Raw genomic sequence first — 15,782 nt, 5'->3', positions numbered from 1 at the left:
AAAGAAAAAATCAAACAAAAAATATACATTAAAAAAAAATTAAAAAAAACAAAAACAAATGAAAAAAAATGAAATTGTTTTCGAAAACGCAAATCCGTCACAATTTTCGAATTATGAGCAAAAAAAATACAAGAAAATTAAATGCAAACCTGTTGCTCGACATGTGTCTAGAGTCTGGCAATTGGTTTGCTAAGTTGAGATTATAACAAATTGAAAGCTTGTAATTATGAAAATATTGCATAAATGTTCACACATCGCGTGACAGTTGAGAAAAGCTAACGAAAGGCAAGAAAATTAAAACTGGGGCAAAGAATGTTCGCAATTCTCTGTTTTTGGTCAGCAAGGCAGTATTACAAAATTCCTCAAAAAAAAAAAAAGAAAAAGAAAAGTTTGTCGATTAGTTAATTAACCTATTTCTATGCTGTGTCTTTCAGATGAGAGTAAGTCGAATCGAATCGATGACTGCCGAAACTTGGAGCCAATGGGAACCAAAGTTTTTAGTTACTCGAATTATTCATTTTGTTATCGTTATACAACGGCGATTTCAAAGTACAGTTTTCAAATCTCAATATCAAGTTTTAATCTGCGTGTCCACTAATTTTTGTTCTCATCATCTCGCATCACATTTTTTATCTACTATTTTTCCCAATTCAAATGAAGTGTTTCCTCTTCTGTCTGCCGCATAAGAGCTTTGATTTGCAAGCTGATAAAATTGAAAAGAAACTGACAGCCATAGGAAAAGCCAAATCAAAAGACATTATTTGAAGATGAGATCTATGAGAATTATATTCTATTTTCAGCCACGAAGACGGACGACGAATTAATCTGGTTTCTACTTGCAGCTTTTTTATTTGTTCTTTGATTTTGTTTCCACAGATCATTCTCAAGCATATCCAAAAAAACTATCCAGTATTTTTTCAGTTTTGGTTTCTTCAATTCTATCCTCATTGTCACAACTCCCACCCAACAACAAGATAACGCCTCCCACACTAAAGTCATTTGGGTCCCCGACTCACTCATAGTTCTCAACCTATTACCATACAAAAACATCCTCAATATCCATAGACACAAACACTAATCTCAAAAAAAGAAGAGAAATGAAAAGAAGTATTTTTGAATTGCGTAAAATATCTTTGAACTGCGCGCGAAGCACTTTCCGTCTGTCGAATGTGCTTGGCCGCGGTTCGTTTAACGTAAATATAAAATATAGTATGAAATACTTTAGGATAAATGTTTTACGCAATTCGAAAAAAAGTATCGAAAATATGCACACAAAGTATACAAACAAAAAAAAGAAAAAAGAAAATGAAAAAAGAAAAAAACTAACAAACAAAAAAAAAAAGAAAATATTAAAAGATATACAATAATGTGTGGAAGCGTCATACGAACTTTCACAAAAGTGCGTTTAATAAATATAGTATGTAAATGATGATCTGTTATACGCCTGCGCCCATTCTATTGTAAAGAAAAACATTTGTCTGTTTTCCGAGCAGCCTCGATAACAGCAAAGTATCTAAGAAGAAGTATCTCAGAATCGGTGCAGGATTATATGATTATCACACTCTTCAAATTATTTTGTAATTCCGAACAGAAAAGGTGTTATCAACCGTTTTCAACATTATTCATATAATTCTATTTTGATATTAAATATTTATTGAATTCAAATATCATTTGCGTTTTTATTTATTCTGCAAAAACCATTGCTTGTGCAGTATATTACTTCATTTTTGTTGCCATATCTTGGCCAAATTCTTAAGGATTTATTCTCTTATAATCTGGGTATGTATTGGTAGTGATTTGCATTTCAGCGAATTTAATTATCCTTGCACAAAAAAAAAATCCAACATTTTTTCAAAGGGTAAGTATGGAAAATGGTTAACATAAATAGAAACCGATTTGTATACTAAAAAGTACGAAAGTCATTACACGACTTGAGATTAAATGTTAACAGAAAATAGCGTATATCTCTGTCATGTCCTTTTCGATCCTTGCGAGTCCTGTGTCAATCGAAGTGTATTCGTCGGGACTACTATCCTGCCCAATTTGATCCCGATTGTCCTTGTGGTTCTCGATTTATTCTTGAGTTTGTAAGCTCCGTATTTTTCAGTTGGCCAACGGGACTGAAAAGTTACAACTTTTAGATGGCAATCGATAGCGTTGGTCTTTATAATCCTAGCAATACAGGTCCTTCGAAAATGCAACAGGACATGGCCGAGCTATACGCATTTGTCATTTTTATATGTCATATTACTCGCATTAATTTGGATTCTAAATGTACGCTTTAATAAGCTGATGTGCCTAAAAATTGGGTTGCCGCAAGTCCACGAAGAAATCGAAATTCCCTTGGAAAATGTCAGCTGGGCCACATGAAATACCAGGCGAACATAAATCAGCAGCAAGCAGATGCACAAATTTTGGGAGGCGCAGTAAAAGTATGCTACATAATATTGCGGAATCTAAAAAATGCATGTTGCAGATAACATTAAGCCTCATCCTAAAAGTATGCCTTAAGATAGCGTCTGTTAACATACACACAGTAAATTTCTTCAGGGAAGAAAATCATCTGTATCTCGGTCATTTGAAGGACGATCGTAATGTCCTTTGGTACAAGGATACCTCATACGAATACTAACTGATTGACATACTACAAAGGACGAAAGTCCTTACAGGACCCTAGATAAAATGTATACAGAAAATAGCGTATATCTCTGCCATATCCTTGTTGATCCTTGCGAGTCCTGTGTCAATCGAAGCATATTCGTGACGACTATTATCCTGCCAAGTTTGATCCTGATCGTCCTTGTAGTTCTCGAGTTATCCTTGAATTTATAATTTACGAATTTTTCATTTAGCAAACGGAACTGAAAAATAACAAGTTTTATATGCCAATCGATAGAGTTGGTCCTTACGAATCGAACAAAACATGTCCTTTGAAAATCCGACAGGATACGGCTGAGATATATGCATTTTTCACTTTTTTATGCCATCTTACTTGCACCCTAAAAGTATGCTTTAAAATATTTGTGATGCTTAAAAATTGGTTGACCGCAAATCTGCGACAAGGTCGAAGATCCCTTGCAAAATGCCAGTTGGGCCAAGTGAGATACCAGGCGAACATAAATCGGCAGCAAGTTGAAATGGAAATGCAAAAATTGAAGATGCGCAGTAAAAGTATGCTGCAAAATATTAGCTGCTGAAATTAATTTTGACTTAATTCCCCATCCTAAAAGTATGCCTAGATATTATAAGCAATTTTTAGACTTCACAGCATGGGCTGCTTTCATTAATGGGCATCCTAAAAGTATGCCTTGATAAATTTTTGTGAAATACTTTGCAAGTAATTTTTGGGATGTTAAAAAAAGTATGCCACGATAAATTCGCTATTTATAAAGCTGAAAATGTTAAAGTAATAAAAACACGTTTGCTTATTTTTGTCCATTTATTAAAATATTATTTACCATTTTCTTTTTTTAATTTGCAATCATTTTTTTGCATCGTTTATGTTGTTCAGTTTTCTGTAAAGAAAAATCTTAAAAAAGTCGTTATAAAATATGTGTACAAATAATCTTAGCTATGTAAACAAGCGCTATAAAATATTAAAAAAAATTGTATAAAATGCATAAAAAAAAACATATAAAGTAATATGCTTATTAAGTGGTCATCAAAAAAATAAATGCTTACTATAGTTTAAGTAGTAATAATAATAATAAAAAAAAAAACGTATCCAGGCGTCGTTCGACAACTGCCCGGCGGCGGAAGCTCAGCGGCTGAGTTTCAAACTTAACGTATAAAAGCACTTAACTTAACGATTAAATTCGAAGCTTATCAAAAATAAATGTGTAAAATAATTATAAGAATTGTTACAAAAAAAAAAGAAAAAAAATGAATGAGTTTACGGAAGCCAGGCTGGATGGAGTTGTTGATGTTGTTGTTGTTGTTGTGGTTGTTCGTTGTGAGCGACATGTGTTAGATATATGTATAAAGGCAAGTATACGTATATGAATGTGTGCTGGGAACATGCGTGTATGAATGTGTGTGTTAGTGTGTGTGCATGTGTGTAAGCGTAGGCGAGGCTTGATACAGTTTGGACATCTTATGTGGAACCATAAAAGGACTGTTGTTGCCCACCCCCATACAAGGAACCATTCGCATTCGCATTCGCATCCTTATCCTGATCCTGATCCTCAGTAGCTTCGACTTCTACATATTGTACGTACGACAATGATTAGCTATGTACACATTTCATCCTATCATATGCATCATATGGGCGTGGTTTTGGGCGTGGCAGCATTGCTTGAGATTTAACAGTTTCCATCTACAGTTAGAGACTAAACATATCTAAACATCTAAACATCTAAACATCATCATCATCATCATCTGCGCTGATTCAGCATCTGCAGATAGTATTCGCAGTTGGTGCAGTAGACGGCGGGCGCAATCACGTGTCGCTTGCGGCACAGATTGCACTCGACGGCCTTGGCCGAAGCCTTTACGATGGCATTGTTGTACACGCGGGTGGGAATGGCAGTGATGGCTGTGGTTGCTGCTGCTGCTCCTGCTGCTGCTGATGTTGCGTTGCCCGCCATCGATTCAGGCAATCCATTATTCTGCAGGGCGAGCTTTGTTTGTGGTGGCGGCGGTGGCGGTGGCAAGCTTTCGGTTTCGCCCTTCGTTCCTGGCTCAAAGCTAACCTTTTTCTGCGCTGGCTTGCCATTCAAATTCATCACTTGTTGCTGCTGCTGCTGCTGCTGTTGGGGCGGAGGTGCATAGTAGGGTCCATGGGGCACAGGTACACGCTGATAGGGCGAGGGCAGCGGCTGCTGTTCCATTTGCCCCGCATTTCCATGGCTAAAGTAGGCAAGGCTCAGCTGCTGCTGCTGTTGTTGCTGCTGTTGTTGCTGTTGTTGCTGCTGATGCTTCTGCAACTGCACCGAATAGCTCTGCGGCAACTGGTGTTGAGATGCCAAGTGCATGGCTCGTGGCATGCTCGTGTACTGAGCCTCCAACTGCTGCTGCTGTTGCTGTTGTTGCTGCAAGTGCTGAAGGTTGTTGCTGGATAAACCGTTCATGCTAGTTCGTTGCTGCATTTGCTGCTGTTGCTGCTGTTGTTGTTGCTGTAGGCGAAACAGTTCCTGTTGCTGTTGCTGCTGCATCAACTGCTGCTGACGCTGCACATATCGCTGCATATCGGGTCTGCCGAGCATGGGAGATGCTTGCTGCTGCTGCTGCGTTGGTGGCTGCTGCTGCTGTTGTTGATGTTGCTGGCGTGACTGTGGCTCTGTCTGCAAGCGCAGCATATTCTGCTGCTGCTGCTGGATGAGCTGAGCAGTGACTTTCTCGTTGGGATGCTGCGCAGTGCGTAGCACACGCTCCAGTATCGGATTGGGTATAAAATCATCGTCCTCCTCGTTGCCAGCGGTGGCAACCAGAATCACTTGATCACAGAATGAGACGCTCTTCTTCTTCACACGCTTTGGCGGCGCCTGAAGCGATTGCAGATTGCTCTGGTTCAGTGTCTGTTGCACCATCGAGTTGAGCAGCTCCACTTCGCGTATCTCCTCGGCGATTTGCGATTGTGACATCTCGTACTTGGGCTTCGGCAGCAACAGTTGCTGCTGTTGTTGTTGTTGATGCGTCATCGCCAGCGGCATCCGCATGGGCAGCGCACAGTCAACCTCATCGCCAGACTCCTGCTTGCTGTTATTGTTGGGCAGTCCATTCATCTGCGTTCGCAGTCCGCTGCCAACAAGGGAAGCAACACTTTGACCCTGACCACCAGAGCTGGGGCTGTTGTTAAGCAACTCCTGAGAGGCATAGGAACGCATGTTGTTGCCATTAGTCTGCTCAAAGCGATGCGCCAAATCCCGCACGCTGCTGCTGCTCGACGCTGATGCCGATGTCTCCTGCTTGCTTCTGAGATCGTTGGGCGCTTGCTTGGACCAGTCCATGCCCATGGGCATCGGTGTCGCCTGATCCTTGCGCAGTTTCAACAGATGCTGGCGCTGCTGTAGCTGGGCGAGAATGCTGGTGGTGCCCTCAAGGGAGTCCAGTTGCTGGCGCTGCTGCTTGCTGGCCGCCTCGAGTGCTTGCAGATGACTCAGCTGCTGGTTGAGCGGTTCCAGATCGATTTCAGGTGGTGGCGGTGGTGGGAAATCCTCACTCGCCTGTCGCGAATGGCACACCGACTGCGGAGGGCTGGGATACGGGGGCAACTCCAGTGGAGGAGGTGGCGGCAGCTCTGGCGCCTGCGTTTGCCGACCGTCGAGTTCGTCCTGCGCTGCGCTGGGATATGAGGATGCCAATTGCAGCTGCAAGTCCTTGAGGGGACTCTGCTCCGAATGCACCTGAGCACAGGTTGTGATGATGGTCTGGCATGAATCCTCGCTGATCGATGTGTTCGAGCTCATCGCTGAGATGTTCGACAGATTGGCCTCGTGATGGAACTGTTGTTGCTGCTGCTGTTGTTGAGGGGTCAGGGAGGAGCTGGTACGCATAGGCGGAGGTGGCGCCACCTTAGGGACCATCGTCAGCTGTCGCCCGCTGCCGTGGAAGCTCTTGCGCATCAGCTTGCTTCGCTCTAGGTTCGGATTGGCACTCGACATGGTCGCTGTGTTGCCGTTGGTGTTGTGTCCGTTCCCCTTGCTCGAGTAGTCGAAGTGTCCCTCCGAAATGTAGCCACTCATCATGAATCCTCCTTGTCCATGACCATGTCCGAGCCCAAGACCCAGACCATGCTTGCCATGTCCATGCAGATTTAAGCCGACGGCGCTGTCGTCAACCGAGCTGGTCAGCGGTGCATTCAGGGTGGTTAGGTGCGCATGGACGTGCGTATGTGCGTGGTTGCTGCTGCTGTTGTGGGCGAGGGTGTGGCTGCTGCTGCCCACGTTGTGAGAATTGCCGTGGCCATGGCTGTGATTGTCGTCGACAACGGCTTCGGTGAGATCGGGCATGGAACGGTTCTTGCGACGTATGAGACCGCCCATCAGGAGTTTGCGTCGGATTTTGTGTTGCTTCTTGCCACTCTTGTCCTTCTCCTTCTTCTCGTCCTTGTCCTCCTTGTGCTTCTTCAGGGTGTCCTTGGCATTGACCAGCAGCGTCTCCGTCAATGAGAATTCGCGCGTCAACTTGTTGCGATCCTCGCTCCGACTGCGCTTCTCCTTCTCTTTGTCCTTGTCCTTATCCTTATCACGTCGACCGAATAGCGAGCGACTCTCGCGCTCGGGTTTCGCTTGGCTGTTGCTCGGGGTGCTCAGCTGCTGCTCGTACTCAATGGCATTGTCGTCGCAGCCAACGCCGACAAGCGCTTTTAGCGGACTCTTGCGCTTCGGCAGGGTCGCATAGATCTCGATGCTCTTGGCCACCGATGAGGAGGTCGACGAGGCTGGCGACTGTTCCAGTTTCTCCAGCTTGTCCAGTGTTCGATCCTTGCTGTTCTGACGCATGTGCTTGACGCTGCTGTTGCTGCCCTCGCGCATGTGCTTCATCTCCGGCATCGCTTCGCTCTCGGCGCCCTTCTCCACGAGGATGCGTCGGTGGAGACTTCTTGCCCGCATCACACATGTGTTGTGCTTCATCCGGGCGAACGTCATCGTGTGTGGATTGCTGTAGGGTGCATCCATGGCAGCGCGAGCTCTTCCCGCAGCGGCGTTGCATAGCACCAGGGCCGTCTCCAGATCGTGCGACTCCTCGACCAGTCGCGACTTCTCTAGCAGCTGATCGGCCTCATGGCACAGTTTCTCACAGTCACCCGAGAGGGTTAAACCGTGTCCATGTCCGTGACCCGGTCCCTTGGCTCCATTGGCTGCACCTGCGCCCGCCTCTGGGATCTTGGCCAGTTGCGGATTGAGCACATGCTTCGGGGGATACGAGTCCGTTGAGCTCAGCGAGAACGAGTCGTATCCCGCATCATAGGGCAGTCCATGGCCATGACCATGGCCGTGTCCGTGTCGCGTGGGACTTTGGGGAACGGCGGCAACACCGCGCTTGGCCACCATGTACAGGTAGGGATTGTCCAGGGTTGTGGAGCTGGCCGAACTGGCGCTGTTGCGATCCCCGGACCAGTTGCCCGAGTCGCGACGTCGTGGCTGATTCAAATGCTCCGGAATGGTGAGGCCATCGCTCGGTGGCGAGCTGCCGTTGGATGCGCCACTTGTGTGTCCCGAACTCGACTCGGCGCTGTGGCTGCGCTGCAGCTGCAGATGCTGACGACGCGCGAGCTGTGCACTCAGCATCGCCTCGATGGGCTTGCGATTGAGGAAACCGCCGTCCTTGTCGCCATTCGAGTTAGAGACAGCGATGGATGGGACGTTGTTGTTGCCAACTGCCGAGGAGCCAGACGAGGAGGCAATCTTATCCTGAATGACGCTCAGATTCTGATACTGTGCACTCAACACATGCTCCACGGTCTTGCGACTGATGTAGGCATCCGTCTCGTCGCTGCCAGTTGGCAGCACTTCCGTTCCTGTTCCTGATCCAGGTGCAACAGGAACAGGGAAGATATTCTTCTGGATGACGCTCAGGTTCTGATAATCATTCAAGGGGGCACGCAGTGGCATCGGCGTCGGTGTAATGGCCCGCCTCGTGTTTCCCAGACTCGGCTTCTCCGGACTGGGGGTGACGGCACGACGCACTGTCGCGGAACATGTCGTCTGTCCCATAGGCAGTAGATCGGCGGCGACCTGCGAGCTCGGTGGCTGTGGCACGGCGTAGAGCAGCAACAGTGGCTGATAGCGACCGCGACTGCACTTGTCGACAACTCCCTCCCAGCTGGGTCCGACCTCCTTCACATTGGCGTCATCGAAGTAGACCCACACCTTGAGCTTCGTGTGGTAGAAGAAGGTCGTGTAGTGCTTGCCATAGTACGACACGATGCCAACAAGTTCATGCTGGGCCTGCTGTGCCCATCGCTGTTCGCTGACCTGATGGAAGACGTCTGCGAGCCGCAGACTCGTGCCCACAGCCTTGAGCACGGCGTGCACTTGATCGGCCGCTGGACGCTCCGAGTCCCACACAATGCCAATGGAGACGACATCGGGTCGATTGAGAAGCGCGCGGCAAATGCCGATCTTCGCACCGCAGGTGTTCTGCAAAGCAAAGGAAAAATTATACATTAGTTACCATATCTTGTTAAGTATTGCGTGTTATTTGTTGAAATACTTACCGGACAATCGCGAATGTCACCCATGTTGCCGGCAGCACGCAGCAGCTGCCCGAAACTGAGTTGTTGATGATTCTGCAGCGCTAGACTCTTCTGGGAGGTCAGCGCTGAGGCGGAGACGTAATGCACCATCTGCAAGTGGAGAGAAGAGATCAAGAGTGAGTCATAAGAAAAGGGAGTCTCAGTTATCTAACATAACCATACATAACCGAGCGGAAGCACCTGGTATTACTATTGACTCAGAACGGGTCTATGACAGTCAACTGTTTCTTTCTCGTTGGTTTTGTGGGTGTTCTGAGCACTGGTCAAACTTCTTTTTAAAGAACTCGAAGTCGAACTCGAACCCCAACTCGCACACGCACTCTGCGCAGAGTCGTAAGTATTCATGTTCACGTTCACGTTCATGTTTAGGTGAAACCAGTTTGTCACAAGCTGCGTCTAACTGTTCCTCGCTTGCTCTGAGGCGCCAGCACCCGCTTTCAGTCTTAGTCTCAGTCGCAGTCCCGGTTCAAGTTTGATTCTGAGTTCGACTCTCGGACATTTACATAGGAGCAACTTGGCATTGGCAGCTGGCGAGTTGCCAAGCTTGCAGGTGTTTCAAGCCCACATTTGCGTGTGTTTCAATTACAGTTACAGTTAACTAATCTATCGCGACCAGATTTCGACCCGCTTTGAATTGACTTGAACTGCAGCTGCATTCGATAACTCACCTGAGTGAAGGGCAACTGCTCCGAGTTGGCGCCGCACTTGCAGACGCTCTGCTCGATGACGCGCATGGCAAAGCGTCGATGGGCAATGCAGGCTGGCGACTCACACGAGTCGCCATCGTCTGGGGAGATGTGCGAGTGAACGCGGTGGAGTAGGAGCTCAAAGCACTCGGCGGCATCGCCGAGACAGCCCAGAGGAAAACGACGTCCAGCCAACGGACCGCTGGCCAAGGCGCGACGCAAGGGTTCCGGACACAGAGCTGGCTCCGAGCTCGTTTGCAGCTGCTGGAAGAGTTCCTGTGACGGGGGGGAGAACAAAGAATTGCAATTGTAGATAAGAGTTTGTAAAAGTAATAATTATGGTTGTCTAATTATGGTTGGCATTGCAAATGGTAAATGGTAAATGGTTAAGCTCTGTGTCCTCGACTTACAATGACCGCATTGATGCAACGATCCCGCTCCGATGGATTGTTGTTGTTGTTGTTGTAGCCGAGCACCGCCAGCTCGACGCTGCTCGAGACTTTGGCCAGTCCGCAGACCGTCTGCTGATTGTGGTTGTGACTGTGGTGGTTCTTTGTCTGACGCGTCAACGTGGCCGACTTGTGTCCCTCACCGCTCTCCATGAGCAGCTTCCTCGGACTGCTTCGTGGCAGCGTGCCATTGTTGCTAATCAGCTGTTGCAGATGTGCGTGAGGATGAGGATGAGGATGTGGACTGTGATGCAACTGTGTATGCGCTGGATGCGGTTGAGGCGCCTTTGGCGACAGCGTCAGCGATAGACTCGATCCTTGTCCTGCTCCTGTTGAGGAGACTGCGGCTGAAGGAGATGTTGTTGCTGCTGTCGTGGTTGCTGCTGTCGCTGTGGCTGCTGCTGGGGCTGTGGCAACCACATTGTTTGGCTCCTTGCGCTTGTAGCGAAACTTAATCATTGTGGCTTCGAGTGTTGGCTGCTTCGATCGTTTCGTTTCGTTTCGGTTGCTGCTGTTGCTTTTTAATTAATGATGTCGCTTAGCATTGTGGCACTGTGGAAGGTAATTTGGCGTAAGTTGCATGTCGCTTGTGGCATGTGGCATGTGGTCTGGCCTCAGAGTTTTACCAGCGATAACAAAAGACGACGGTGACTTCGACTTCAGTTTCGTCTTCGATTGCGATAACGTAGACTGCGTTGGCTGACTAGACACAATTGAAAGTAAAGCGGAGGGGGAGAAACAAAGGCAGAGAACGAGCAACGGAAGTGAATGTCGAATGAAGCAGAAACAGCAAACAAAATGTGACGAGTCAGTAAGAAATTGGCTCGTGGAAGGAAGTTGAACTTACAGAAGAAGAAGAAGAAGCAGAGAACTAGAGCTGCGAATTGAAACCGATTTGAACTTGGACTTCGCTCAGGTCACGCGACGATCGCACAGATGTGAACAGATGTGTAGGACAAGTTGAAGCAAGGAGAAAAGGGGTAAAAGCACAGGTGCCTAAGCACTGACACACCCCAAAAGCGTGAGGGAGTAAGGGAAAGAGAGAGAGCGAGAGGCAAGCGAAGAGAAGCGAACCGAACCCAAAACTAAACTTTCGCTTTTGCGACCTCATTTGCTGACCGCTGACGAAACGGGCCGAAAGTTTTTGGCTTATTAAAACCGGTCCAGCTTCATCTGAATCTTTCCCTTCTTCCCTCCGTTTAATACGCTTTGAAAGTGTCAACAAAGCAAAGAACCGAATCGAGTCTGTTTTGTGTGTCACCCAAAATCAAATTGCAAATTGCGGATTGTGGATTGCGGATTGCTGATTGCGAATTGTGAACTGCCAACGACAACAGAAAAAAGTGCCGCCAAGGCAGCAGCGGCAAACGGTCAAGTCAAGTGTTGTGAGTATCCAAATGTTTACTTCTTAAATTACCAGAGCTGGACTTTGGGATCAGCCAACTGGCAAGTGGCAAACTAGCAGTTGTCATTTGCTGACGACGCCTTCAAAACTCAAAACTCAAAACTGAAAACTGAGAACTGCGAACTCGTTTAGACCAGAGCTAGCGAGAGGAAGGGCGTGGGTTGGGGGAAGATATAGCAAGTGGCTTAAAGGGGGCGACTGCAAAGTGACGCCATATGCGGCATATGGTCTTCGAAATAAAGCCTCAGCTTTAGCTCTGTTTTTTTTGTGTCGTTGCTTTGCCTTTTGCACACTGCCAATTACAATTGTTTAGTTAATCATTTTTCAGCTGTTGTTGTCAATCAACAGCAACAACAGCAACAACTACAACTACAACAACTGGAATGACATGTTATCCCCAAATCGTTGTCGGTGTATAGCACATTTAACATTTGTCAACTGATGCCAACTGAATCAACTTTGAGCTTCGTCTTCATTCCACTTCCATTTCTTTTCTTTTCCCCTCGATTCGAGTTAATTGCTTTAATGTGACAACTGTTTTTGCCACCACTGTGGCATACAGTGGAGTATTGAGGCAGCAATCAATACACCTCGCATAACTGCCTTTGAACAAAACAATATCATTTAAAAAAAAAAGTGCAAAAAACGTCAAGGGAAGCAACATCAATTTAGCTGTGATTCTTATGCGTTTTTATTAGTTTCCGATCATTAAGTAAGTACATTTTTATAATAATCATAAAGTGACCGTTAAGTAAGTAAGTGTAGAGTGATGCATGAATAGCATATTAAGCTTTAATTTCTATGCTGTTTTACAATTGATTTGGACTGATGTAAGAAATGCCGCTAAGGGCATTTGTTGGTGTTAAGTAAGCAGAAGTCTGCCACTAAGTAATGAATTTATCTTAATTTTCTATGCTATTTTTCAGTGAATACTGTTTAATGTCAAATATGCCGCTAAGTGAATTTGTGGCCGTTAAGCTAAAATAAGTTAAAGCGAAGCGGATGCAATGCAATCGCTTCAATGCTTCGAAAGGGTATTTTGTAGTCGTGCTCTGTGTCTCAACGTCGGCTACAAGAACAGCAAACAAAGAGCTCTGAGCACTGCAACTGCTTAATAGGCGGAAAAGCCTCCCATACACCGGAAGTGGACATTTGGACAGTTGTTGTTGTTGTAGTTGTTATTGTTGTTGCTATTGCTTTTATTGCCGTTGTTTTTTTGTTTTTGTTTTTATTATTTTTGTGTAGTGCTGTACAAGCATTTGTTTATTGTAGTTGCAGGCTTTATTTTGTATTTTGTTGTTGTTGGTTGGTTGATTGTACTTAGTTCGAGTTCAGTTTTGGGCGCTGCTTTTATTTGTGCTTAATTGTTTTTCCAGCGTATTGCATTGACACGTGTGCGTATGTGTGTGTGTGTGTGTGTGTGTGTGTTCAGATTGTGTAATGTGACTTATTGTTTGCGGTGTTTGGTCAGCAACAGTTGCATGTTAATTAGAGTCTAGGGGGGAAAAAGGGAATAGGGGCAGAGGCAGCGGCAGCGGCAGCGGCAGCGTTACGGTTTTTAGCTGCAATTAGTTTGGTCAACTGGTTCCCCATCCGTGTGGCAATTACAATTAGCCAAAGCGAACAGTAAATTACACAAACTGAGGCTGGATTCTTCTTGAGTCACTGCCAATTGAATTGCAAGTGGCCCGAAAAAAAACACAAAAACAATTGTCCAACATTTTGCAACTTTTACAACGCGCAACTGATTTGCAATTTTGTTGGTCATGGTTAACACACACTCACACACACACATACAGATATCTGTTTCTTATCTCTATATTCCATTTTATATAAACAATGTGCAAGCGATCAACAACTATATGCAAAAAGAAACCGTTATTTAGTTATGTTTCAGTCGCACTGCTATTTCAATGTTCACAGCTGTAGATATGAATAGATACAACTCTGGAGCATAGAGAGACCAGTTGTAGTTATTATTAATGTTGTTGTTCTGTCAAATGGCAAATGCTGAGTTTTGAGCAACAACATCGCGACAACATCAACTGGAAGTCCTTGAAACTACTTCGAGAGAGCGAGAGAGAGAGAGAGAGCGAAGGGAGAGGCGAGACATGTGTTGACTCGATATATTTAAATTGATATTTATTTTCATATGAACAAGCTACGATGCTGCATTATGCAAAACGAGTTGCCAGCTTGCGACTCGATTGCTGATTGTTAAGTGCGATGTTTATTTCGCTTTTAATCGCTTATTTGTATTCACTTTGATGTCTGTCTGTCTGTCTTTGGGTTTCTCTCTCTTTCTTATTAATTGTTAATGCTGTTTACTGTAGTTGCTCAAAATGATTTATGGCATAAACTGTCTCGACATGCGGGGGCTGATATTATGAGTATATAGTATATAGTATAGAATGTAGTATATTATGTAGTGTAGTATTATATAAAACGACATTCGTGATGCATTCAACAAAGCAAAGTTGTGCCATTCTTTGTTCTCAGTTATATTGTATAAAATGTAGTATAGTGTCTAGTATATTATGTAGTATGGTATCTAGTATAGTATATAGTATAGTATATACTAAAGAATGTAGTATATTATCCAGTATCCAGCTAAGCAAAGTTTGTCCATTGTTTGCTGTCAGTCATATAGTATAAAATGTATTATATTGTCTAGTATATTCTGTATTATAGTGTAGAGTATAGAATGTTTTATATTATCTAGTATATTATATACTATGACATTCGTCATGCATTCAGCTGAGCAAAGTTGAGCCATTGTTTGTTCTCAGTGCTTGGTTTTTGCTGCTTCCGCAATTGCAGCAACAATTGCTGACCTTTTTCACAGCAGCAGCAGTTGAGATTGGTAACAAGAAAACCAATTCTATGAGACTCTGTTGTTGACCTGTCGTTGGCAGCGTTGGCAGATGGCCATAAAAGGCAAGCAGGTAGAGCTCAGATCTCAGATCTCAGCTACTTTGCTACTCGGCTACTATTTGCCGTGTTTAGTGTGTGAAACGACAAAGCAAAAGACGCTTGCGTCATGCAGCAAATGATAAGTGCAACTGCAACAATAACAACAACCATTGAATGCAGTTTATGTTAAAATCTTAGCTCGCAGCTTGAACTCGAAATCAAATTGAAAAGATGCAAAAGACAGATATTGTTTTGTATATTTTATGTCAGACAGGTGTTGGCGGACAAAGCGAGAGAGGGAGAAAGAGAGAGAACGACAGAGAGATAAGTTGACTGAGAGGCATGTTTAAGCACGCTTAATAAGCTATGCAAAGCCAAAGCCGAAGTCGAAGTCGAAGTCGAAGTCAAAGGCAATTGCAAAGAAGTTGCTGGCGGCACGTGAGTTGGCTGCCAATTGGTTGCAGGCGGAGGAGGAGGAGATTGAGGAGGAGGGACTCAGTTGATGGACACACTGAGAGACAAAGAGAGACGGCCACAAATTTACATTTTTACATATGCCAAACATGCGCCAACGCTTTGAGAATTAACCATAAATATTTTGGTGGCAAGAATGCCACACAACATTGAGGCAACTATTAATATGCTGAATGCAGGCGCTTAAGCTTCGAGAGGGGGAGGGAGAGAAAGACAGAACGTTGCTGCGTTGTGTTTGCGACATATGACCAAATGCAAAGTTTGTTGCTTAAGTCTTTTGTTTTTGTCGCATCGCGTCGCCTGTCGCATGTCAAGTGAGCACAGCAAACTGTGGCAAGCCGCAGTCGCAGTTGAAGTTGAAGTCATAGCGTGGCAAGTGCTTTGCCCGCTTTTATGGCTTTGCAATGCAAATTTGCTAAAGGTTCCCTCCCCTCACTTCCCACTCCCCACTCTCCACTCTTTTGCTACTCTAAGACTCAAGCTTCTACTTTGACTTCTACTTCTTTTTCTACTGCTCTTGTTGCTGCCCCATCGCGTGCTGTTTCTCTGTGGCTGTTTCCCTAGGGAAACGAAAGGCCTGCGGCTTGAGAAAATCATTGTTAGCCGCCCTTTTTTGCTCCCCTCCCCCCTCCGTTTTGCTTCAATCCTGTTCTCGC

General features: G+C 45.2%; 1 protein-coding gene across 3 annotated transcripts in view; it reads right to left on the bottom strand.

The window, feature by feature from the left end:
- Positions 1–3,465: 3,465 nt before the first annotated feature.
- The window catches only part of LOC133847410 (uncharacterized), a 53,049-nt gene continuing 40,732 nt past the window's right edge, over positions 3,466–15,782 (bottom strand). Inside the window, exons 2-5 of one of the 3 annotated variants that reach the window (XM_062282433.1) lie at positions 10,296–10,886; positions 9,868–10,161; positions 9,161–9,289; positions 3,466–9,083 (exon numbers count right to left, since the gene is read on the bottom strand). In XM_062282433.1, coding sequence (XP_062138417.1) covers positions 4,374–9,083; positions 9,161–9,289; positions 9,868–10,161; positions 10,296–10,793 — 5,631 coding nt within the window. In that variant the 5' untranslated portion in view covers positions 10,794–10,886 and the 3' untranslated portion in view covers positions 3,466–4,373. The remainder of the gene's footprint in view (positions 9,084–9,160; positions 9,290–9,867; positions 10,162–10,295; positions 10,887–15,782) is intronic. The other 2 variants (XM_062282434.1, XM_062282436.1) reach the window with 2 other exon arrangements.

Source organism: Drosophila sulfurigaster, chromosome X (genome assembly GCF_023558435.1).
Source record: "Drosophila sulfurigaster albostrigata strain 15112-1811.04 chromosome X, ASM2355843v2, whole genome shotgun sequence".
NCBI lineage: Eukaryota > Metazoa > Arthropoda > Insecta > Diptera > Drosophilidae > Drosophila > Drosophila sulfurigaster.
This window is presented reverse-complemented; position numbering and strand designations above follow the sequence as displayed.